Source organism: Felis catus, chromosome D2 (assembly GCF_018350175.1).
Source record: "Felis catus isolate Fca126 chromosome D2, F.catus_Fca126_mat1.0, whole genome shotgun sequence".
Lineage (NCBI taxonomy): Eukaryota > Metazoa > Chordata > Mammalia > Carnivora > Felidae > Felis > Felis catus.
Genome location: NC_058378.1, coordinates 8,845,097 through 8,870,675, shown reverse-complemented (window position 1 = coordinate 8,870,675; position 25,579 = coordinate 8,845,097). Strand labels below are relative to the sequence as shown.

At 42.8% G+C, this 25,579-nt stretch overlaps 1 protein-coding gene across 5 annotated transcripts; it reads left to right on the top strand.

Annotated features, from left to right (window-relative positions):
- The first annotated feature begins 362 nt into the window (after window positions 1-362).
- ZNF248 (zinc finger protein 248) lies at window positions 363-20,873 on the top strand. 5 transcript variants are annotated; one of them, XM_019814132.3, is made up of 7 exons: window positions 363-476; window positions 1,290-1,361; window positions 2,107-2,208; window positions 2,310-2,351; window positions 10,125-10,251; window positions 10,518-10,613; window positions 16,622-20,873. In XM_019814132.3, the coding sequence occupies exons 4-7, from the start codon at window positions 2,337-2,339 to the stop codon at window positions 18,115-18,117; spliced, it is 1,734 nt and encodes a 577-aa protein (XP_019669691.2). In that variant the 5' UTR covers window positions 363-476; window positions 1,290-1,361; window positions 2,107-2,208; window positions 2,310-2,336; the 3' UTR covers window positions 18,118-20,873. The 5 variants fall into 5 exon arrangements, with proteins under 5 accessions (XP_019669691.2, XP_019669690.2, XP_011285501.2 ...); XM_011287199.4 differs by having other exon boundaries at window positions 365-476; window positions 16,619-20,873; XM_019814131.3 differs by lacking the exon at window positions 2,107-2,208 and having other exon boundaries at window positions 364-476; window positions 16,619-20,873.
- Window positions 20,874-25,579: the final 4,706 nt, after the last annotated feature.

Genomic DNA, 25,579 nt, shown 5'->3' with positions numbered 1-25,579 from the left:
GCTGCAGGCGTCGGGGGCACGGACAGAATGCTGGCTCCAGGCAGAAGTGAATATCTCAGATGATAAGCTCTGAACTCAGCAGACTCGGCAGCTACGCTCCAGCTGATTTCTCGAGGAGTGGGCAGGTGCATATCGGGAAAGGGAATCTTGAGAGAGGTACTGAACAATTTAGGCAACATCCTAAGGGCTTTAACAACGCAAATGCCTCCAAGCTTCACTAAAACCCTGTTCTCTGGCTACTACCACTAGCTTTTACAACTTAGGAGTGAGACGTCGCTTCTAAGGAGGATACGGGAACTTTCCCAGCCCAAGCTGCCAGGAGCAGAGAGCTCCAGCTCTCCGCCGCAGCCGCGCCGCTCCCTCCCTCTGCGCATGTGCATCCCCGCCTACTCCTCCCGGCTCGTCCTTCCCCGGCCTCCAGCCCCTCGTGGGAAACCTTCCCTGGCTTCCGGGTCCACGCGGCGAGGGAGCTGCGGGTGAGCCCCGGAGGGAGGGTGCGAGGGCCCAGGGGGCCCCGCGCCGCTCGGGGGTCCGGCGGGGGCGGCGGTACCCAGTGGTGGGTAGGGGCCCCGCGGACATAGGAGGGACCCCAGGCTTCTGCGGCGCCTGCAGAGTGGAAGGGACGCGGGGTGTGGGGGGGGGGCATGGGCGTCTCAGATTAAGGGACCGGGGTCCCGCGTCGGAACGTGGGCTCTCCGGCTTGCAGGGTCCGCAGGTGTCCAGCTCCAGCGCTAAGCGGGCTGCGCCGTCGTGCGGCCGCGGGTGGGGAGTGCGCGTGCGTGACGTGTGCGCTGGGCCCACGGGGAGGGGGTGGGGCTGCGGAAAAGAGTGAACGCGCGTGCGCGACGTGCGTGCGCGCTTCACGTTGTGACGTGTGCGCGTGCGTCTTATAGGCGCCTGGCTACCTAAGGAGGGGCGCGGTCGTAGTAGAGAACGAGTGAGCCAGGCAGGGCTTCTGATGTAAATGAAGGGCTCTGACCGAATAGCCGACGTGAGGCTGGGGCTCCTTATCTGTAAAGTGTGGGTGTCCAGAATCCTTGCCGCACTGCATTGTTCCGAGCACTCGCATTTTGTTAGCTGCTATTGTATTTGTTTGTTATGTGTGTAATACGTGCGGCTGGAGCGTGGACAAGTCCCTAGGGCCTTCATTGCTCAGTTAACTCATTTGTGCAATGGAACAGGGAAGGGGCTGGACTAGCTAGCCACCAAGGCCCTTTCCTGGCTCTAACATTCCTCAGATCCCAAGTTATTATTTATTATGTATTCATTTGTTATTTGTTATGTATAAGCATGACTGTATCCTGAAGCCATCGAAGGCTGTGTGACGGTGGAAGGTCTGGGACAGAGTTAAGAAGAGCGAGGTGAGCTGGAGCTGAGAGGGGTGGGCACGCAGCCTGCACAGGAAACGTCGCCTCTTTGGAGAGTTTGTGAGGGCATGGTCGGGGATGAAAGGTTCACCAGCCATAGCTAAGGAAGTTCTGTCATCACCCCTCTCTGAACACTCCCTTCTCCCCTCATTTTCTGTTCACTGTTTCCGGAGGCGAGCTGCCCTCGAACAATGTCCCATTGTCGATGGCATCTAGAAAGATGCCGAGGTCCCCGCTTTCCTGACCTTACAGGCGTACAGAATGGTAGTGCAGGCAAGTCTCTTGTAGGCTTATCTGTTTTGACCTTATTTGAAAAGTGAGAAGGCAAAAATTGAGCCTGAGGAGCTGACTGACTGAGATTATGCGGTTTGTTAGTGCCAGAACCACGGTTAAAAGTTAGGTCTGCAGATGGCTGGGCCACTGCCCATTGTGCCACTGTGAAGTCAAAGATAGTTTGTTACCAAAAGACCTTTTGAAAGTTGTAAGCAGGTTAGAACAAACATTAAACATTTTTTACGTTGCCTTAAACAGTCCCATCTCTTTTTTCCAGAGGTTTCTTGGATTATCTGACCTCAAGGGATTAATGGTGTTAACAGGAGAATATTAACAATGTGGCTTGAGGTTTTTAATTTTTCCCCACCACATCAGTTTTTTTGACAAACCCATAGTGTTTCCTCCTTTAGGTTACTGTTCTATGTTAAACTCATCTTCTCATGTTTTTAATTTTTCTGTGTCACAGAACCTAAATTGGTAATAAATCAATAAGAAACAAATGTTTACATTCACTCAGTGAAAAGTATCATGTCTAAGCTCAACATATATCGGAGCCACACATGGACACGTAAGTATCTTGTATGTGGAGCTGTTGCGTAGGCAGGTAAATTCAGGAACTGCAAGATAGGCCAAGTCTCTCCTAACTTCCTTCTTCCTTGTTCCCCTCAGCTCTGCCTCCTTCACTAAGAGCGGAAAATGAACAGATCCCAGGTGAGTTTTTTGGTTTGTGTATTCCCATTTTGTTTTAAAACGAGTTGTCTAAAGTTTGTAAGGATTCATATTTTTAAAACGAAAAAGTAGAAGTGGGCAAGAATTATATTGAGGGCAGTACGTCAAGAGTAGCAAATTCAGGGGCACCTGCGTGGCTCAGTCGGTTAAGCATCCGACTTCAGCCCAGGTCATGATCTCACAGTCTGTGGGTTCGAGCCCCGCGTCGGGCTCTGTGCTGACAGTTCAGAGCCTGGATCCTGCTTCGGATTCTGTGTCTCCCTCTGTCTCTGCCCTATTTTTCCTAAATAGCTCTTGTTCCTTTCATTGGAGCACAGTATTAGAAACCAAGACTGGGGGACTAGGTGTGCCTTTTGCTAGTGGTGCATCATTGCTGGTAGACTGAACAAGGAAATACATGTGTGTACTAACCCATGCATATACACAAGTCTACAAATATTTCAGTATGCAACCATCTATATCTACAGTAGGCTACGTATTAGTTCACACTGTTTTCTCTTGTTGTCATCATTACCACATGGAGCATTCTAACCTTCTCTCCTTGCTTGTGTGTAGTCTCCCACTCTAACAGTGAGAATCTGGCTAACATCAAATGGATTTTATTGACTTGATAGTTCAATTTGAGCATACATGTACATGTACATGATTTCAGAGTTGTTAACCCCTGGACTCTTGATTCTTCCAGGTCGGGGCCCTTATGAATTAAGGGGCTAGAAATATTCATGTGTAGGTTTTTTTTTTTTAATTTTTAAAAAAATTTTTTAATGTTTTATTTATTTTTGAGACAGACAGAGCATGCATGGGGGAGGGGCGGAGAGAGAGGGAGACATAGAATCCAAAGCGGGCTCCAGGCTCTGAACAGTCAGCACAGAGCCCGATGCCGGGCTTGAACTCACGGACCACGAGATTGTGACCTGAGCCGAAGTCAGATGCTCAACCGACTGAGCCACCCAGGCGCCCCTCATGTGTAGGTTTTAAGGAGACATAAGGTTTCAGATGCTAGGGTGTGAAATTGCCGGGTCAATTATGTAATGTATGTTTAGCTTTGCAAGAAACCGCCAAACCATTTTTACAAAGGTGCTGTATCCGTTTCCATTCCTACCAATTACAAATCAGAATCCTTGTTGTTCTGCATCTGGACCTGAAATTGGTATTGTCATTATTTTGGATTTAACCATTCTAATGTGTCATGACATCTCATTTTTGTGTGGTTTTTTGAAAAATGTTTATTTATTTATTTTGAGAGAGAGAGAAAGAGAGAGTGCATGCATGCGAGCAGGGGAGGGCCAGAGAGAGAATCCCAAGTAGGCTGTGTGCTAGCAGCTCAGAGCTCGATGCGGAGCTCAATCTCACCAACTGTGAGATTGGACCAAAGCCGAAATCAAGACTCAGACACTTAACCGACTGAACCACCCAGGAACCTCTTATTTTTGTTTTAATTTGCATTTTCCTACTAACAGGTGATATTGAACATTTGTTCATATGTTTATTTGCTATCGTTATGTCTTTGGTGATATGTTTGTTCACATCTTTTGCCCATTTTTCCATGGGTCATTTGTTTTCTTACTGAGCTTTAAGAGTTCTTCTGTATTTTTTTTGATACAAATCCTTTAGTAGATATATGTGTTGCAAATATTTTTTCTTAGTGTGTGCCTTGTCCTTTCATTTTCTTAGAAAATGCCTTTTGCCGAGCAGATTTTGTTTTTAATAACACCCAGCCCATGTTTCCTGCCCTCCCCCACAGCCCCCTGCCATGGGATGTGCTTTTTCTCTTGTATCTAAAAGCTCATCACCAAATCCAGGGGCACAGAGATTTTTCTCTTATATCCTGTGTTCTGTATTTTCTCCTAGAAGGTTTTGCATCTTACATTTAGATCTCTGATTCATCTTTAGTTAATATTTGTGTAAGGTGTAGGGTCTCTGTCTAGGTTCATTCCTTTTGCATGGGTATCCAGTGGTCCACCACCATTTGTTGAGAGTATCTTTTCTTCTTTTATTGCCTTTGTTCCTTTGTCAAAAATTATTTGACTGTATTTTGGTAAATCTAATCCTGGACCCTCTATTTGTTCCATTGACCTGTGTGTCTCTTTCAGCAATAACATACTGTTGTGGATACTTGTAGCTTTATACTACACCTGGAGATCAGTTGATGTGAATTCTCATTTTTCTTCTTCCACATTGTGTTGGCTGTTCTAGATCCTTTGCCTTTCTATATAAGCTTCAGAGTCATTTTGTTAGTATCTGCAAAATAGCTGTTTTTTTTTTTTAATTTTTAATTTTATTATTTTTTTAAAGTTTTATTTATTTTTTTAATTTTTTTTTAATGTTTTATTTATTTTTGAGACAGAGAGAGACAGAGCATGAACGGGGGAGGGGCAGAAAGAGAGGGAGACACAGAATCGGAAGCAGGCTCCAGGCTCTGAGCCATCAGCCCAGAGCCCGACGCGGGGCTCGAACTCACGGACCGTGAGATCGTGACCTGAGCTGAAGTCGGCCGCTTAACCGACTGAGCCACCCAGGCGCCCCTAAAGTTTTATTTTAGAGATAGTGTGTGAACTGGAGAGAGGGGCAGAGTGATAGAGAGAGAGGGAGAGAGAGAATCCCAAGCAGGGCTTGGGGCTCGATCTTGTGGCCTTGGGATCATGACCTGAGCCAAAATCAGGAGTCAGACACTCAACTGACTGAGCCATCCAGGTGCCCCAAAATAGCTGGGGTTTTTATTTGAGTCACATTGAATTTATAGATTAAGTTGGAAAGAATTGGTATCTTAGCCATATTGAGTCTTCCTATTGATGAATATGGAACATTTCTCCATTTATTTAGATCTTTGATTTCTTCCATCAGTTGTGTTTTTCTGCAAACACCTGTAGATATTGTGTTATATTTATACTTGAGTACCTTTTTTTGGCACTCTTATAAATGGTATTTTTTCATTCATTTGAAAATTTGGAATTCCAATTCTTCATTTTATTTGTGTTTATTTATTTATTTAAAGTGAGAGAGAACGAGTCAGGGAGAGAGGCAGAGAGAAGGAGAGAGATTTCCAAGTGGGCTCCACACTGTCAGCTAAGGGCCCAACCATGGCTTGATCCCACATACTGTGAGACCATGACCTGAGGCAAAATCAGGTGAGACGCTGAACTGACTGAGCCACCCAGGTGCCCTGTGGAATTCCAGTTCTTTATTTGGATATAGGAAAACAGTTGACTTTTTAATATTGACTTTTATCCTGTGATGTTGTTGTATTTGCTTATTACTTCCAGTTGGTTTTTTCTTTCTTTTTATAGATTTCTTGAGGTTTTCTATATAGACACTCATATTGACTTCAAATAGAGAGTTTTATTTTTGCTTTGATCCCAGTGATCTCATCTCTTTCCCCCACCCACCTCCCCTCTGGCAATAACCAGTTTGTTCTCTAAAGAGTCTCTTTTTGTGTCTCTTTTGTTTCTTAAATTCCATATGGTAGTTGTCTTTCTTTGACTTCTTTCACCTAGCCCTGTAGTCTCTACATCTATCCATGTTGTTGCAGATGTCAAGATTTCATTCTTTTTATGGCCGAGTAATAGTCCATTGCGTGTGTGTGTGTGTGTGTGTGTGTGTGTGTGTGTGTGTGTACCACATCTTCTTTATCCATTTGTCGATGCACTCTTGGCTTGCCTCCATATTTTGTCTATTGTAAATAATGTTACATTTATATATAAACATAGAGGTGCATATATCTTTTCAATTCAGTGTTTTCATTTTCTTTGAGTAAATACCAAGTTATGGAATTACTGGATCATATGGTAGTTCTATTTTTTTTTTTTTTGGAGGAACGTTTATACTCTTTTCCATAGTGGCTGCACCCCTATCCCCTAATATTCCCCCCATCAGTATATGAGGGCTCCTTTTTCACATTCTCACCAACTCCTGTCATTTCTTTTTTGAGTCTAGCCATTCTGACAGTTGTAAAGTGATATCTCGTGGTTTTGATTTGAGTTTCCCTGATGATGAGTGATGTTGAGCATCTCTTCATGTGTCTCTTGACCATCTATATGTCTTCCTTGGAGAAATGTTTATTCAGGTCCTCCATCCAGTTTTTAATCAGCTTGTTTTTTTCTGTGCTGAGTTGTATAAGTTATGTATTTTGGAAATCAGATCCTTAACAGATATATCATTTGCAGATATCTTTTCCCAAGGTTTTATTTTTGTTTTATTGATGGATTCCTTTGCTGTGCAGAAGCTTTTTTGTTTTGGCGTAGTCCCAGTAGTTTAATTTTGCTTTTGTTTCCCTTGCCTGAGGAGACATATCTAGAAAAATGGTTCTACGGATGATGTCAAAGAAATTAGCCTATGTTTTCTTCCGGTTTCAGGTCTCACATTTAGGTTTTTAATCTCTTTCGTGTATGGTGTAAGAAATGGTCCAGTTTCATTTTTTTTGCATGTAGCTTTTTCCCAGCAGCGTTTGTTAAAGAGACTGTCTTTTTCCCATTGTATATTCTTGCTTCCTTTGTTGAAGACTAATCGGCTATATAACTGTGGGTTTATTTCTGGGCTGTCTGTTCTGTTCTACTTCAAATAGCCAAAACCATCTTGGGAAAGAAAAGCAAAGCTGGAGGTATCACAATCCCAGATTTCCAGATAGACTACAAAGAGCTATAGTAATTGAAACAGTATGGTACTGGCACAAAAATAAACACATACATCAGTGGAGGAGAATAGAGAGCCAATCATGCATGTATGTATGTATGTATCTATATATATATGTATATATATATATATTTTTTTTCTTTTGGTTTCTTTTGGGTCTTACTGCACTAGTGAGTGCTTCCAACACAGAGTTGAATAGGAATATTGAGACAAGACATCCTTGCCCTATTCCTGCCCTTAGAGGAAAAGTGTCCAGTCTCTTAATATTAACTGTGATATTGCTGTAAGATTTTTGTAGATGGTCTTTATCAAGCTGAGAAAGATCCCCCTATTCCTAGTTTGCTGGGAATTTTCATCATGAATGCTGTTAGATTTTGGCAAATGCTTTTTCTTCATCAATTGATTGGATCATGTAAATTTTCTTCTTGGCCTGTTGACGTACTAGATTGTATTCATTGATTTTTTTTTTTTTTTTAAACATTGATCTAGCCTTCCATACCTGGAATAAACTCCACCCGGTCGTGGTTTAAAATACATCTTATACATTGTCAGATTTGATTTGCCAATATTTGAGGATTTTTGTGTCTATGTTAATGGGAGATATTGGTCTTTAGTTTCTCATGTCTTTATCTGATTTTGGTATTAGGATACTGCTGGCCTCATAATATGAATTTGCAAGTGTTGTGTACTGGAGGAGATTGTGAAGAATTGGTATTTTTTCCTTAAACGTTTAATAGAATTCATCAGTGACACCATTTGGGCTTTGTGCTTTCTATTATGGGAGTGATTTGATTATTTATTCAAGTTTTTTAAAATTTTATTAATTTTTTTTAAGGTTTTTTCATTTTTCACAGAGTGAGTGGGGGAGGGGCAGAGAGAGAGGGAGACACAGAATCCAAAGTAGGTTCCAGGCTCTGAGCTGTCAGCACACAGCCTGATGCAGGGCTCGAACCACGGAGCATGTGATCATGACCTGAGCTGAAGTTGGATGCCTAACCGACTGAGCCACCCAGGTGCCCCTAATTCAAGTTTTTTTTTTAACAGATATAGATCTATTCAGGCTATTTATTTTTTTGTAGGAAATGGTAGCCGTGTCTTTTAAGGAATTTGTCCATTTCATCTAATTTTTCAGGAATAGAATTGTTTGTGGTATTCTCTTATTATTTTAATGTCATTAGGATCAGTATTGACCGATCATTTCTGAGATTCATAATTGTTTCTTTTCTTTTTTTCTTGGTTAGGTTTTCTGGAAGTTTATTAATTTTATTGGTCTTTCAAAGCAGCTGTTGGTTTCATTGATTTTTTTTTCATGGTTTCAATTTCATTGATTTATTCTAATGCTTCCTTTATTTTGCTTGCTTTTGGCTTAATTTGCCTTTCTTCTGTAGTTTACTAAGATGGAAACTTAGGTTACTGATTTAAAATTTTTCTTTCTGTTTTTTTTGGATGTTTATTTATTTTTGGGGGAGAGAGAGAGAGAGATGAGCAGAGGAGGGGCAGAGAGATGAAGACACAATACAAAGCAGGCTCTAGGCTCTGAGCTGTCTGTCAGCACAGACAGCTATCTCATGATTATTGATTTCTATTTAATTCCATTGTAGTCTGAGAACGTATTTTGTATCATAGCTGTTGTTTTAAATTTGTTAAGGTGTGTTTTGTGGCCAAGACTATGCTTTATCTTGGTGAAGGTTCCATGTGAGCTAAAATAGAATGATAAAGTGTGTGTTTTACTATTTTGGATGGAGTATTCTATAACTGTCAATTAGATCATGTTGATAGATAGTGCTGTTCAGGTCATTTATGTACTTAACTGATTTCTGCCTCCTTGATCTGTCAGTATTGACGGAGGGGTGTCGAAGTCTCCCAACTATGAGTATAAATTTGTGTATTTCTCTGTTCAGTTCTGTCAGTTTTGAGGTACATATTTTGATACTCTTTTGATACATGTATGTGTATGTTCTCTGTGAGGACTTGAATCCAGGTAATGAGTTAATTCCGATGCTGTGTTTCTTAGCTCTAAAGTGCCCATTTTATCTGTGTTCGGATGTGTGTACGTTGTGTGTCTGTAGACACATGTATCCGAGGGCCCGGAGACCATCCCCAGGTTCAGTGACTCAGCGGGTAGTCCTTCTTATGGCTCTGACTCCTTAACGGGCAGGCGTACAAACCAGGATCAGGGAAGGGAAAAGGCACGTGGAGCAGAGTTGAGAGGAAGCCAGGAGCAGACTTCTAAGAGTCTTCCCCCGAGACGCCCGAGACGCCCGTCAGTGCCCCAGCAGTGAGATGTGACAGCAAATGGGAAATGTCTGCCCCGGGAGCTCAGGAGACTCAGTGCTCAGAGACCAGGAGCTGATGGCATCGGTACTCTCTGCTTAGCACAGAAACTTCGAGACCAGAAGGAATGCACGTGTGTGCATAAAGCATATTGCTTACACACAGTTTAGGCTCAGCAAACCATTCGTATTAGGGCACGGTGAGTCTCCTGAGTCCAAGTTCCCAGGTGCCAGTCAAGGGCGCCTCACAGCGGACCTTTCAGGGGCTAGCAGTCTCCGGCCTGCTCTATTACTTCTCTGCACGGCACCCATACCACGTATCCGTCAACTTATCTCCTCTGTTCCTTTATTTTGTTCGTGTTTTCCTCTGTTCTATTAGCCATATTAATCATAATTCGTTTTAAAGTTCTTGTTTATTAATTCCAATATCTGGGTCTCCTTGTGGTCTGCTCTATTTTATTACCTATTTCTTCTGTCACGTAAATGATAATATTAAAGAGCTAACTTTTTCTTGGTTTGCCTTCCTTCCCAGTGTACTGTGTGCACACTCTTGGCTCCTGCAGTGTGTAATTTAGTAAAGGTTAACGTATGCGTCTACTCTTCAGATCGTAAGCGCTTTAAGCACAGGAACGATGTTTTCATCAGCAGTATTTGCAGCAAGGGGAACAGTTCCAGGTCCTTAGTGGAAACTCAGTTTGTGCAAGATACTTCTTTTATCCTACATAGTATAGCACAAAAGAAGGCGTCCCGTATGTCAATTTTTAGTGAATCCGAAAGAGATAAGCTCTTTTAAATCTCTTCCGTGTCCTGTAGTTCTGACACTTTCATATAGAAAAGGAATATACCATTACAGGAACAAGTGTCATTCAAAGATGTATGTGTGGACTTCACTCAGGAAGAGTGGTATCTGCTGGATCCTGCTCAGAAGATACTATACAGAGATGTGATTCTAGAAAATTACAGCCACCTTGTCTCAGTAGGTAAGAATTTTTTTTCCCTTGTGACTGACTACCAGTACATTTCTGGTTGTTGAAACATATGAATTGCCTGTGGAATTTTCTGATTTGAAACTTGAGATTCAGGGCCATGAGATGACCCATCTCTCTCTGGCCCCCATAAAAAATGCTGTTTTCTCAGGGGTTGGTTCATTTGGGCATCTCCCTTGGGTAGCTCCCAAAGCTGTACCTTTCAGAGTTCCTGAAGCCAGGCTCTTTAACCATTGTCTTGTGTTATTTTTTCTTAACAGGATATTGCTTTACTAAGCCAGAAGTGGTCTTCAAGATAGAGCAAGGAGAGGAGCCCTGGATATTAGAGGCAGGATTCCCAAGCCACTGCCACCAAGGTGAGTTAGTGAATTCATGGGCAGATGGAAAGCTAGGGGATGAGATCTTAGGCCATTGGTTTAGGGTTTATCACTTTTGAAATCATTCTTCAGAAATTTCTTTTTTTTAGGGGCGCCTGGATGGCTCAGTCAGTTGAGCCATCCAACTCCTAATTTTGGCTCAGGTCATGATCCTGTGGTCTATGAGATCGAGCCCTGTGTTGGGCTCTGTGCTGAGAGTGTGGAGCCTGCTTGGGATTCTCTCTCTTTCTCTCCCTCTCTCCCCCTCCCCTGCACCCTCCCTCTCTCTCTCTTTCAAAATAAATATGCTTAAAAAATGTCTTTTTTTAGTCTTAGAGCTTTGGAAGTGAGTAAGGACGTTTGGCCCACATCCCCCTATTACCTTAATCATACTCCTCCATATGTCACTTCCACTCATAAATGCTTTCCTTGTCCTTTGACATTTTTGAGTGATTTACTTGTGCCCACGATGCAAACTTAGTTGGTTTCATCTCAGATAATTTTTCTTGGTTAGTTTATCTTTTAAAATTGTTTTATTCTCTTTGGACGCCTTGTGTTAGTTCGTGTGTATTCCTGCTGTACTTGTAGATATTTGTTTAACAAACATGTGGTGGGCACCCACTATGACCTGGTTGTGTTTTTAGGTAATTAAAAGAATAACATCCCTTTTATCATGGAGCACATATTACAGTGAGGGACAAGGAGCCTGTGTGTGTACGCACGCGTGCATGCTTGTGACTACATACATACAGTTTGTGATGGGGAGGGAGAATGATGGCATGTGCTATTTGGTAAGGACATCAGAGAAAACCTTTTGATGAGGTCCACAATAGAGATGAGACTCTAATGAAGTGAAAGTGTGAGCTGTTCCAGGCACAGGGAACATCAGGTGCTAAACTTCTCAGCTGTGTTTAAGAGTGTTTGAAGAATGGCAAGGGGGCCATTGTGGCTGGAGGTGAGTAGGTGTGGGCAAGATTGGTAGGAGATGATGTCGTAGAGGTAGTGTGGCCCTTGGTAGTTTTTTTTTTTATTAAAAAAAAATTTTTTTTTAACATTTATTTATTATTGAGGCAGAGAGCGACAGAGCATGAACGGGGGAGGGTCAGAAAGAGAGGGAGACACAGAATCTGAAACAGGCTCCAGGCTCCAAGCTGTCAGGACAGAGCCCGACGCAGGGCTCAGACTCAGAGACCGCGAGATCATGACCTGAGCCGAAGTCGGACGCCTAACCATCTGAGCCACCCAGGCACCCCAGGCCCTTGGTAATTTTATTTTGAGTGATATGAGAAAACCTTGTGTTTTTTTTTTTTTTTTTTTTTGAGTAAATGTAAGTCAGATTAAGTCATCAGATGTGATTTATTGTTTATGCAGTAAATACACCATGGTGGTTAGATGGTGCTTGGGCACGGGCAAGGAAAGAATATCATTTAGGAGACTATTCTGAACTCCAGAGGGGAGAGGATAGCAGCTAAGGCGATACTGGAAGTGCTGAGGAGCAGGAGATTTGTACGCGTATCTCGAGGATGAGAGCGTGGAAGAGAGACAGGAGTCCAGCCTGACTCCACTGCTCCGTCTCAAGCAACTGGGCCAACGAGGGTGCCCTTTACTGAGACAGAGACGTTGGAGATTATAGGGGAATCACGACATGTTTAAATTTGACACGAGAAGCTCCAGAGAGCTGCTAGAATCCAGTTGTGTGTTGAACAAGAGTATGGATGTATGCGAGTGTGCTGGATGTGGTTGAGGCCAGAGCCAGAAGTGCCCACGCGAGAGTCGTCAGCTGTGGGTCGCGGGGAAGGCACGAGGCTGGGAGAGAGCTTCTAGATCGGAGGTTGGCGGACTTTTATGTAAAGACCATAGCACATATTTTAGGTTCCATGGGCCACATGTGGTCTGGGCGGTGGCGGCTGCTCCTCCTGTTCCTCTTCCCGCTCTTCCTCCTCCTCCTGCCCCTCCTCCTCCTGCTCCTCCTCCTCCTGCTTGTTCTCCTCCTCCCCCTCCTCCTTCTCCTCCAGTGGTGGCTCGTGCTCCTCCTCCTCCTCTTCCTCCTGCTCCTCTTCCTCCCGCTGCTGCTCCTCCTGCTCCTCCTCCTCCTGCTCCTCCAGCAGCAGCTCCTCCTCCTCCTGCTTGTTCTCCTTCTCCTCCTCCTCCTCCTCCTCCTCCTCCTCCTCCTTCTCCTCCTCCCTCCTCCTCCTCTTCCTTCCCCTCTTCCTCCTCCTCTTCCTCATCCTCCTGCTCCTCCTCATCCTCCTGCTCCTCCTCCTGCTTCTTCTCCTCCTCCCCCTCCTCGTGCTCCTCCCCCTCCTCGTGCTCCTCCTCCTGCTCCTCCTCCTCCTCTTCCTCCTGCTTCTCCTCCCCCTGCTTCTCCTCCTCCTCCCCCTGCTTCTCCTCCTCCTCCCCCTGCTTCTCCTCCTCCTCCCCCTGCTTCTCCTCCTCCTCCCCCTCCTTCTCCTCCTCCTCCCCCTCCTTCTCCTCCTCCTCCCCCTCCTTCTCCTCCTCCTCCCCCTCCTCCTGCTCCTCCTCCTCCTCGTGCTCCTCCTCCTCCTCGTGCTCCTCCTCCTCCTCCTCCTGCTCCTCCTCCTGCTCCCCCTTCTCCTCCTGTTCTTGCTCCTCCTCCTCCCCCTCCTCCTGCTCCTCCTCCTTCCTGGTTCCTCTTCTCTCGCCTCTCTTCTTCCTTTCCACTCCTCCCTACTGCTTCTTTTATCTTTCCCTCTAAAGATGTAAAAAGCATTCATTGATCAAGGACCCCGCTCAGCCAGCAGACTCCTTTTCTAGAGAGTGGTTGTTTCCAAGTAAGAGCAGTGGCCCTGGAACAGTTCCACTTCTACAAGTGGTTTACAGTCCGTTAAATCGCATCGTGAGAGGAGCTGGAGAAGGAGTAGCCTGAGTGACAGGAAAACCCTGGAGCCTGGTTTCCCAGGAATCCAACAGGGAACAGTCTGCCATTGTATTTCTACCTTCACTGGCAGCTCCGGCACCTGCCCGCTAAACCCCGTTTTCCCCTGTTGGTGGTCTCCTCATATTCCTGGGTTGTTTGCCTTCCAGAACCGTCTTCTTGCCTCTTCGGTTTCTCACTGATCCCACTCAAAACCAGAACTGCATCTGTGTTCTCTCATTCCTGGCTCGATCTGATTACTAACTGGTTTTTATTTTCTTACCTAAAGCATCCAATTTATCTTTCACTAGCCTGGAAAAGTTGCTAGTTATTAAAAAATAAAATTAAAATTGAAGTCTGTTTTCACTGACTATTGCAGTGTGGTCCTATGCTGCCTATGTCATTTCTTTCTTTCTGGTCTTCAGAATTTATACCAAACCCCATACTTTCCTATATCTTAAATTTCACTTATAAATGCTTTGTCTTATTTACAACTTTTATTCTTGTTTACTTTGCCTTTTCAGATACTTAATAGTGTCCATGTGAATTCTTTAGACATTGCACGGTACACTGTGATGGCTTGTTATTATTTCACTTATTTTAAGTTAGAACTCAAGTTTTTTTTCCTATCACTTAAGTGGCCCATATTTTATGACCCTCACCCACGATTGGCCGTATCCCCAAAACTCAGATCTAATCATAGCACCCTTGTTTAGGGTTTCTTTCTTTATTGAGATTTTGTTGTCCCAAAGAGAAAGCCCTTTATTTTCCTAATTCTGACAGTTTACTAATTACTTTGTTGATTAACTGTGGAGCCGCGTTTGGAAGAGATCTTTCTTTTTCATCGATTCAGAATGCATTCTGTGGTACTTCTCCTAAGTGCACATTGCCCTTTGGTCCTCATGTATACCAGCCCGTCAGAAAGAGTTTAGAAGTGATTCACATGCACATTCCTTTTAAGAGTCATTCATATTCTGCCTCTTTAGTGAGGTCAAAGGAAACAGGATTTTGGTAACACCGGCCAAGAGCCAGACTGCGGTCTTCACAAAGGTGTAGTAGCATGGGGCGAAGAACTTTCCTTACACTGTGGTGAATTTCACAGGCAGTAAACTTGTTCTGAAGACAGCGACTAAAGGCTGGAGGTGGAAGGGGTGTCGCGGTGCTCGTTGGCGTTCATTCTTTGCTTGTTATTTTTGTGGTTTGTTGTTTTCAATTAAAGAAAGCAGCATTTCCTGGAAGATGTCCAGGTTCCAGGAAGAAGGGGGCTGGAGCGCAGCTGGCCAGGTGAAAGGTGTGTCTCTGGGAGTGAGCGGCTTATGAGAGGCCCAGCTGGAGCTGCACAGAAGTCCTGTTAATGGACTTGTGACAGGGCGGCCTGCACACTTACTTTTAATTTGTTTTTGCAGTGTAGTAACTGTTACCAGTCGGTCTTTGGAGCAGTGGGCTCAGGACAGCATTAGACTTTTTTTCACACGAATGAACGTTGTTGCGTTGGGTAGCAGCAGTGAAGCACAGCCAAGAATTTGTAAGATAAAGTTTATGGAAGGTCTCAGAACCGTGTAGGGAGAGGAGTGATCCTTCCATAAGGAAGTCTCACAAGTAGGTAAAAGCCACAGATGAGGCTAGGTGTAAAGGCAGAAAACCTTGATGTGAAAGATAAGCTTAGATATAAAAGCAGACTTAAAGATCAGCAGTGCCTCAGAAACAGAATGTTTTGGGGAGAAGTAAGCCAGCAGACGGGTGAGTAATCGTGTGACTTGCCGGTCAGGACAGATTCATTAACAGCTGTGAGAAAACAAAATGAACCTGTTCCTTTGCAGAGATGGCCCGCCCCTCATCTGTTTTGTATTTCCTACTGGATATTTGTGGTGTTGTGAATCACAGCTAGGTAGAGAATGAGAGTCTGAGGCGAAGCATTGTCCTTCAAAACATGAGGAAATAGGTGCTTTCAGAAATGTCTTCTGAGGCTGATCTATCAAACGGAGGGGAAAAAAGGAATGGCCACATGCACACAGGCAAGGATCCTACCATAGTTCGAGGTCGGGCTGTGAGGATGTGAGGACATCAGCCACGATCTGCCTCTGAACTCTTCCTCAGCCGTGTTTCTCAGTCTATTTGTAGTTTATTTGTTACTAAAAAACAAAACAAAACAAAACAAAACAAAAAACCCTCCCTTGTTGAACTCATCCAATTCTCTACATTTCCTGCTTCCTAAATGGACACCTCTCAGAAAATCTCCAGCCCTTGCTCACCGTGTCTTGAGTTTATTTCACTTCCAGCCTGCTTCTTACAGCTTTAAAAAAAAAAAATTATTTGTTGTGAAATAAGTCAAAAGAAAAACAAGATTCTAGGCTGTAGGACCTCCTGGTGGAACCTGAGGAAGTTGGTGTTGGTGCATCGATAGAAGATATGCTCCAGCAGGAATCCTGCCCCAGAAATCTGTGTCTGAGGGGATTTAGGACTGGACTGTTCTGTCTCCACCAAACATAGTTCATCCTCTGAAAGCCCTGTCCGCTAATCTCCACTGTCACTTTATGCAGTGTTCAGTGTCTCTGTTGGGCTGACCCCATTCTCTGAGTTCCCCTGAATCAGCCACTCCTGGCTCCCTGTGCTTTGAATTTTCACACTTTCCTGTCCAGTTTTGAAGGTTACGTGTTTAAAATGTTAAATGTCAGGGCACCTGGGCGGCTTAGTCGGTTAAGCGTCCAACTCCTGATTTCGGCTCAGATCATGATCTCACTCATGGTTTGTGAGTTCGAGCCATGCATTGGGTTCTGCACTGTCAGTGCAGAGCCTGCTTGGGATTCTCTCTCCCCCTCTCTCTCTGCCCCTCCCTTGCTCATGCTTGCTTGTTCGCTCGCTTTCTCAAAATAAATAAAACTTAAAAAACAATTAAAAAATAATACAATGTTAAATGTCATTGCCAGGTTCCTTCCCTGTTTCCACTGTCGCGTGTCTTTATTTTCCAGTGAAAGCAGAAGGATAAAAAACGTATGCTTGGATTTAGTTCACACCAGGAAACCGAGCCTAAGACAAAAGCATCAACTAGATAAAAGGGCGTTTGTGTGAGTTCGTTTCCATTAGAAATGTACTAGGATTCATAAGATGTGGTTATTTTTCTCATTTCTAGAAGACTGGAAAGTTGATGACCTGATAGAGAGCAGCCAGGACAATGAAGACGAACATTTTTGGCAACTTGCTTTTACCGCCAACAAAACATTAAATATAGATAGTGGTGCTAGAGTAAGAAAAACTTTCAATCTGGGCACAGATTCTGTTCCTTCAAGAAATTTTCCATATAAGATATGTGACTCGTGTGAAATGAGTTTGAAAAATATTTCAGGCTTAATTATTAGTAGAAAGAGCTATTCTGGAAAGAAGCCTGATGAGTTTAATGTATATGAGAAATTGCTCCTTGACATCAGGCATGAGAAGACTCCTCCTGGAGGGAAATCTTATAAATATAATCAAAAAAGGAATGTGCTCCATCATAGTCATGATCTCAGTCAGCCAATTTTTGATCAGCCTTCTGAGTATAATGAAAATGGACAAGCCTTCCATGAGGAAGCGGCATTTTTCACAAACAAGAAAATACAGATAGGAGAGACGCTCTGTAAATACAATGCATGTGGAAGAACCTTCATCCACAGTTTAGAACTCAGTTTATCTCAGAGAACTCATTTGGAGATGGAGCCATATGAATGCAGTCTTTGTGGGAAGTCCTTCTATACCGATTTAAGATTGGGACACCAGAGAACTCTTACAGGGGAGACTCCTTATGAATATGACGAATATGGGCAAAGCTTCTGTGATGACTCAACTTTCATTATCCATCAGGGAACCTATGCAAGAAAGATTCCCCACGAATATAAAGTGAGTCATAAAACGTGGGAAAAGTCATCCCTCTTTAAACATCAGATAGTACACATGGGCAAAAAACCTTATGAGCACCATGAAAATAGGAATAACTTCAGCAAGAAGTCCCATCTCACCCAACTTCGAAGAGCTCACTCAGGAGAAAAAACCTTCGAATGTGGTGAATGTGGGAAAACATTCTGGGAGAAGTCAAACCTCACTCAGCATCAAAGAACACACACAGGAGAGAAACCCTATGAATGTACTGAATGTGGGAAATCGTTTTGTCAGAAACCACACCTTACCAACCATCAGCGAACACATACAGGAGAAAAACCCTACGCATGTAAGCAGTGTGGAAAAACGTTCTGCGTAAAGTCAAACCTCACGGAACATCAGAGAACGCACACCGGGGAAAAACCGTATGAATGTAATACGTGTGGGAAATCCTTCTGCCACAGGTCAGCCCTAACTGTACATCAGAGAACACACACAGGAGAGAAACCCTTTATATGTAATGAATGTGGGAAATCCTTCTGTGTGAAGTCAAACCTCATTGTACATCAAAGAACTCACACAGGGGAGAAACCCTATAAATGTAATGAGTGTGGGAAAACCTTCTGTGAAAAATCAGCTCTCACTAAACATCAGAGAACTCACACAGGAGAGAAACCCTATGAGTGTAACGGATGTGGGAAAACCTTTAGTCAGAGGTCAGTACTGACGAAACATCAGAGAATTCACACGAGAGTGAAAGCTCTTTCAACATCCTGATGTCCAGAAGTCTCCACCCACCCTTTCAAAGTCTTACACCATTTTTGAAAATGAGATGAATGAGACCCAAAGAATGCCTCATGTTACTAGAAAGTGACATCTTGTTGTACTTCAAATAATACTAGAATGAAACCTTACAGATATTTTGAATATGTGAAAGCTCTCAAAAACTGAAACTTCATCAGAAAATTTATATTGAGGGGAAGTTTATTCACTTAAGTAATGTAAAAATCTTTGTCTAGAATTTATGTTGTGTTGTATTCCAGATGTGATACCAAATTTTATTGTAAATACAGTGGATGGTATTATTCATTCATACCCAGACTCACAGTGGAATCTGAAGCTTAAAAAAAGTTCAATCACAGCAGCATTAAACATTTATGTGAGGAGTCTCTGACGATTGCAGGCCCAATGTGGGTGTAGCAATGTAATAGGAATTGGATGTACGCTTGATTTGCAAACTGGAGTCCAATGAACTTGTGGAGAAAATATCCCTTCATTAAATAACTTATGGTCTGTATTAATGTTTCCCACACTAAATACCACCAGTGTCTACGGGTTGACGTAAATATAGATGTATATATGTAGATGTAAATATATTTATGCACACATACCCACACAGATGCAGTAGTGTGTTAGAGTAAGCCCGCAATGGCTTGCAAGTACTGCTGATGGTTAAATTCCCAGGAATTTTGTGAGCCAGTTCTTAGAACATAATCATTATTTAAAAATTAAATTATATTAAAAACAAAGGTAATAAATACTCAGCACTCCTTGCTTCCTAATTATTTTATAATATTTTGCTATTAGCCTTGTTCTTTAGGTCACTCACAGTATCGAGTCTGCATGGTGACAATACCATACAACACGTGCTCCCGCCCGTCCCTTCCCACCTCTACTCAGTCATGAGGGTAGCTTGGCTTTAGTGGGAGTGTTTACACCCTGCAAATTGGCAAACCCTACAAACCGGGGTTTTTATTTTTTTATTTTTTCAGACAGCCTGTTGTCAAATATTTACCAGCACACCGCTGTGTATATATGAAAATATATTTGGAAAATTTAAAGTACAAACTATATACCTTACCCCCTGTCCCATTTCCCGCCATAAATAAATGGCTGTGGCCATTATCGCTGAACTGCGTCTTCAATAAAGATCCCCAAATCTGTTTTTGTGAGGTTTTTTTTTAACTACCTTTACATCAGTCTTCATTGTAAATACTACCAGAGCCTCTTCGTAGTTTGGCCAGTCTGTGCTGTGTCACCACCGCGTCACCACCCTCTTCTGTGACATTGCTGGCGTATATGATGAGTGAGTAGGGCTGTTGTTACTGAACTACTACTTCCCAAAAGAAGCCAGATAGTATTTTTCTGAGTTTTTTCAGCTGCCTCTGGGTCAGTCTGTAATGTAAGAGCTGTTAATAACAATGGTATCCCATGAATTTTGCACAGGTCTCCATCAGTTATGAACAGGAATACTCCCTACTCTCCACAAATAAAAGAAGTGCTATGCGCTAGAATGCCACTTTCATTCTCTTGGTATTCGGTTGTTGTATCTACTTAGGCATGATACGTTGTATGTGACCCAGGAACTGGAACTATGTAATTGTATTTAAAATAATAGGATGTCATATACTGTCTCTTCCTCCTTTGTCCTGTTTCCTGTGCCTCCTTGGAACACACTGATCAGCGGTTCCAAGGACACTGCCCACCCAGCACCCATTCTCTACTTCTTACTTGCTGGGCTCTGTTTTGTTTCTCTTCCCATCCCCCATTCCCCCACCCCCAGGCAATTTAGGAGTAAATCCAGATTAAGTTAATCATGGAGATGCTATTCTAATGATTTTGTTGGGATGGACACGTGAGCAGTGAGATGTTTGGAAAATATTCTGCGGTACTTCTGGGAAAGATCTCAGTGATAAAATATTGTCATGGCATGAGAAGACACAAGGAGAGATTGTCTCTCTTATGCTGGATTTTTTCATGTGTGTATGTTGTACCAAATTATAGCTTGTGGCCCTGAAGGGCAATAGCCTGAAGAGAACAATAGACAAAATGGAAAAAGCCTGGCTCAGAGGTGATGTCATAGAGCTGCACAACTCCATCTGGACCTGTTTTCTGCTAGGACTTTACATTACTGCAGTAGTAATGGTTTCTTATTGATCCTTAGGGCTGTCTGTCACTTAGAGCTGAAGCATTCCAGCTGGTACCGACACGTACTTAGTTCTAAATGTTTATGTTCTATACAGTGATTTGGTGGAAGAATGATTTCTTTTGACAAGTTAATACAGGGATAGCTCTTTGTATCAGCCTTGGTTCTGATGAAAACCAGAATGCTACCCCAACTAAGATTCTGATGGCAGACTTCTCACAGCGGTTTGGGCCAGAAACAAGGAATACTGAAGCGCCTAGGGGCTGGCATCACTGAGAAGCCATGACCAGTCTAAATCCTAAAGGGGCGAAGGATGGAGACAGGTGTCACCAGAGCACATTAAGAGCTGCTCTCACGGAGGAGAGACCATCTCCTAGGAGACACTGTCACTACCAGAATTGTGGCACTGGATTGCTGGTGCCTCCCTTTGGAGTACCCGGCCCGGTGCTACGTGCGGGTTAGCTGAGGTGGGCACAGAGAAAGGGGACAGCAGGTCTGGGAAGAGCTAATGGCTGATGAGCTGCTCAGTGTGTTTTCATTTCTGTAAATTCCTATGTAAAGTCTCCGTATTAGAAATAAACTTACTCTACTAGTTGAAAGTTCCATATTTCTGCTCCATTGTGCTTTTGTGTCATAAGTAAATTCCCTTTGGAACTGAGCACTGTGGCAGGTATGTCTCTGTTGACATGCGTGAAGCAGGTAGTATGTTGAATTGCTTTCTTCATACATCTCTCTGTGGTGTTTCTCGTTATATGTGTTGTGAGATACGCAGCTCTGTATTCTTCCAAATCAGTAGCCAGTTGTCCCTGCATTTTTTGATCAATTCACCCTTTTCCTCGTCAGCTTGATAATGGCATTTTGAGCATGTACTATATATTGTGTGTAGTGACTATTGCTTTTTGTCTGCTCAAGGCAACTCTTCTGTATTCTTCCAAGTAATATAACCTGTCCTTGTGAATGTGTGAGTTGACATTTATCACAGATGATACCATCTCTTCCTGGCCCCACATTTGTATTGATCCAGGAATGGTCACTTGTTACAAAATAGGCCAATGAGGACCCATCCCAGAATATTTTTGACAAGTCCCCATGACCAGATAGTTTATGTCCTTGTTGCTGCCAGAAGTCCTATCAAGAAAACACGTCCACCCGGGAGAACCTGATGGGGATAGTGCTGTAAAGTAAAATAAAAATAGGAAAAGTTGTCAGAAACATGGTTTGATTCTACATCGCGTGGAGAGGGACTGACCTCACTTGGACGGCTGCAGCGGAGGGAGTGAACCATTTGCTCATCTGGAGGGAGGGAGAGTGTGCTGCGTGTATGTGTGTAATTCGTGTGCATGTGTAACCAACAGTTTTACATACCTGTAATTTTGTTTCCTGAAACAACACCCTAATTACGTGTGATATATTCTGATGTCTTATTCTGTATTGTACTGCATTCTGTTAAAAGAAAGACTTGTTGCTGTATGCTAAACCGATTTCACAGCCAATGAATGGGTCATCTCCCAGAGCTTGAAAGCCAGTGCTCAAGTGCAAACTCAGAAAAGGAATTCCTGGGTCACAGGTGGGGTTTTCTGAAATGAGTAAGCAATTTACATTTCCAGTGCCTGGAAATTGTTTTCTGATAAACTCCCAAGAACTTGTCTTTTGGGAACTGGGCCCATTTTCTGTGTTGAACTTGGCCTCCCCTTGCCTGGTGTGCCCTATCACTTCATGTCCAGCCTGTACTTGGCAAGGAAAGGTAGAGCTGTAGCCTCTGGAAAGGTTCAACCCATGGCGTCCTAGATGCCCTCAGCCACCCTGCTTGTGGCTCCAGTCGGAAGCTGCAGCTGTAGCTGTGCCCTTGCACTACCCGCCTCTGCCTCTTTGTGGGGAGGGCTTATCCTGTTCCGATTCCTGTTATTTCCGCTGGATCTTCATCTGCCACTCAGGGACCGGACTCTACGGGATCCCAGCTTCCTCCCTTTTCCCCGCCTGCCCCTCCTTTCAGATTCTACACCCCCAGGCTTCCCTTCCAGACAACGAGGACCAGTATCTACTCTTAGACACCACTTTAGGAGCAAGGTCCCCTCAGATACTTGGGGAGGTGGAAAAGTGATGCTTGATGCCTTGCGCCTTCCGCAGTGTGTGGTCGGGATGGTTGACACTCAAACTGACATTCAGTTTCCTCATATACAAAGTGGGGGTAGTTCTCCCCATGTGTAGAACTACATTTTCATCTTGCTTGTAGTGACACACCGGCCAAAAACTCTCACTGGTCTAACCCCCCAAAGTCCTTAGAGAATAGGAGGGGAGGTTAGAATTGTTTGAACTCTGGGGCGCCTGGGTGGCTCAGTCGGTTGTCTGCATGATCTCTCAGTTTGGGACTTTGAGCCCCGTGTCGGGCTCTTTGCTCACACCTCAGAGTCTGGAACCTGCTTCAGATTCTGTGTCTCCTCACCCCTCTCTCTGCCTCTCCCCCACTCATGCTCTGTCCCCCCCTCTCTCAAGAATAAACACTAAAAAAAAAAAAAAAAAAACAAACTACTTGACCTCCAGCCCCTAGTGAAGATGTATCCTGCTCTATTGGGTCTCTGACCAAATTCTTTAAACTAGAAAAGGAACTTGGAGAAGCATGGCAGCCGTGTCTAGTGTCCATGAGTTGTGGGACTTCCTTAGTCTTCCTGTGACTGGGCGCTCCTATGCTGATGGTCCTTACCATCTGCCCATGTTGGGGGGAAAGGGCATGAGTATTCTTTGGAATATAACAGATGAGTAGCCTTCACCCCCATCCTCTCCTAAATAGTTGCCTCCCCTAAAATAACTATCATTTTTCAGTCCAGCATGTATCCTAGGACTTTTTCCATGCATTGTAATCCATGTTTGTTTACCTACACAGAATTTATAATAAACCAGAATCTGAAGGGCATTTGACTTTTGCAAATCAGAAACATTGTCAAAATATTAAAATCCTACATCGCAAGCAAAAGTGTATATGCCGTTTCCAAATAATACGTTGTTGCCTGGAATTAGACAACTTTAAAGCTGTCATGCCCAGCGATTTGCAAGCTGTATTTTGTAATTGCTCCTAAAGAGAAATAAACCATGTAATTTTTAATAGCCTATGGATGAACAACTATTATTTATGTTTTTTGGAGTTTTTTTTGCATATGATTTGGTGATTTGTGCAGATATTCTATATTATTATAGTTTAAAACATTTTAAAATTCCTATAAAATGTATCCAAAAGTTTTAAAACTGCTGATGTTAGTGGTTGTGATGAAAAACATCTGAACCACAGTAACTTTAGAAGAGCAAATACTATGGAAATAGCATGCTGTTAGTTTAGTAGGTAATGAGAAAAATAGTATGCTCAGAAAACATAAATAAAATGACTTTCATATACCACAGGAGTCACAGACTTACATTCTCTGAAACGTGTTCTTCAATTTTACTTATATGGGAAAATTAGTGAAAAAATAATACTGCTCTCTTGTCATCCATAGGTGGGTTGTGGCTTTGTCTCTGGTGTTTAGTTTGCTCTCTTCTATTTCAGTGTTCTTTTAGGAAATATGCACGCACACACTCCGTCTCTCTCTCTCTCTCTCTGTCTCTCACAATTACTAGGATAACATATATATTATATATAACATTTCATTTCACAATATGTGATTAACATTTTTCCATGTTTTTCTGCCTTTATGTGATCATGTTTAATGACTGCCCAGGATTCTGTCTTATGGATCAGTACCATTTTACCTACAATCTATTGATACTCGCTTAGGTGGTTTCCAGTATTTTTATTATAAATAACCTGTGGAGGAGCACCTTGGGGCATGTACCTTTCTACACTCCTCCAAGTTTTCTTCTTTGAATTTCTTTCTAAGAGTGTAATGTCTGGATTAAAAGGTAAGTTCATTTTCAGTGCTGATGAAATTGACTCCAGAAAGGCTGTATGAATTTCAGATCCATCCAAAGTTTGAAAATGTGAGTTTTCTAAACCTATTCCCACCATGGATCCTATTCTTTTACAATTTTTCCCAGCCTTATATGATATAAAGTCTTCTAGAGACATTGAGCAATTTAATACTATTTATTGACTTATCTTATCATCTTCAATTTCTTTCTTTGTGTTGGCTCATGTCCTTAGCCATAAGGACACTTTTTATGAACCATAAAAAAATTATTTGTTTTGTAAATTTCTAGTTTTACTGTTTTACACTGGGCTGGGTCTGTGCAAAAAGATAAGCGGCGGATGGACCCAGGGTCTATATTTTGGGGTTCCCGGGGCAGCCATATATGGGGAAGGTGGTCAATAATTGAGTTTGGGGGAGAGGTCTTGTGCTCCTGGACCCCAGGGCCCAGAGATCCTCCAGAGTAGAGCTCAAAGGCCTTACTCATACCTCTTAGCAGCACGGGCAAGCCAGCAGGGGGAGTAAGAGGAATGATTTGGCCATTGACTGCCCACCCTTCCCCCACTGCCCCCCTCCCCAAGGGCTCAGGGCACTGGTATCTGTAGGACCTGAAGTGCCTTTGGTTCCTAGGCCTCGTTTTAATTGAGGTGCTTACTCTGTAATGGTCATAAAAGAGTAGTACAATAGTTTCTTGATTTATGTGCTCTTTGTAATAATATCTTTTATCTCTGTTTACAGCAACAATGAGAACTATACATACTGACTTTTTTCATTTTATAATACATGATTCCACATTAATATGATACCCTTCTCATTTTTTTTGGAGTGCCCTCTAAAATTTGTCTACAGAAAGATTATTGAGATCAAGATTTCATAAGTTCACACTTTTAAGTACATTTTGTCTGCAGCTGGTGTCATGAATTCTCAACATGAAAATTATGAAACCTGATTTTTGAACTTTTATAGTTTAAATTTTATATTTCAATTAGGAACACATACAAATACAATTACACACAAGTATGTATTCATTACAATATGGGCGGTAAACATAAAATCTGTTAAACTATTATGCACTAAAGTTCAATAGTTTCCTTCATATAGACTGCACATTTCTTATTTATACCTATATCTTTTCTTTCTTTGAGCATGTAAACCTCTTGGCTATATTATGGACGTAAGGGAGGAATTTTATATTGTTAAAATATATTTACTAATAAATAAAGATCTTCACTGTGTACTATTCAGTAAAGAGATAGTCACAAAGCATCATGCTCTTTATAAAAATGTCAGAGTTTGCACTTAAAGTTAACTCTGAGAGGAGGGGGTGTTCTTTTGGATTATATTTCTTTTTACAATTTTTCCATTTTGTTTAATGTTTGTGTAATTTTCCCAAAGAAACATGTTTTGCAATCTAAGA

Excerpts from the sequence above, each read along its gene's own strand:
- ZNF248 (XM_019814131.3), top strand. Across the intron at positions 10,252-10,517 it reads CAGCCACCTTGTCTCAGTAG|GATATTGCTTTACTAAGCCA; the intron begins GTAAGAATTTTT and ends TTTTCTTAACAG. Across the intron at positions 10,614-16,618 it reads CCCAAGCCACTGCCACCAAG|AAGACTGGAAAGTTGATGAC; the intron begins GTGAGTTAGTGA and ends TCTCATTTCTAG.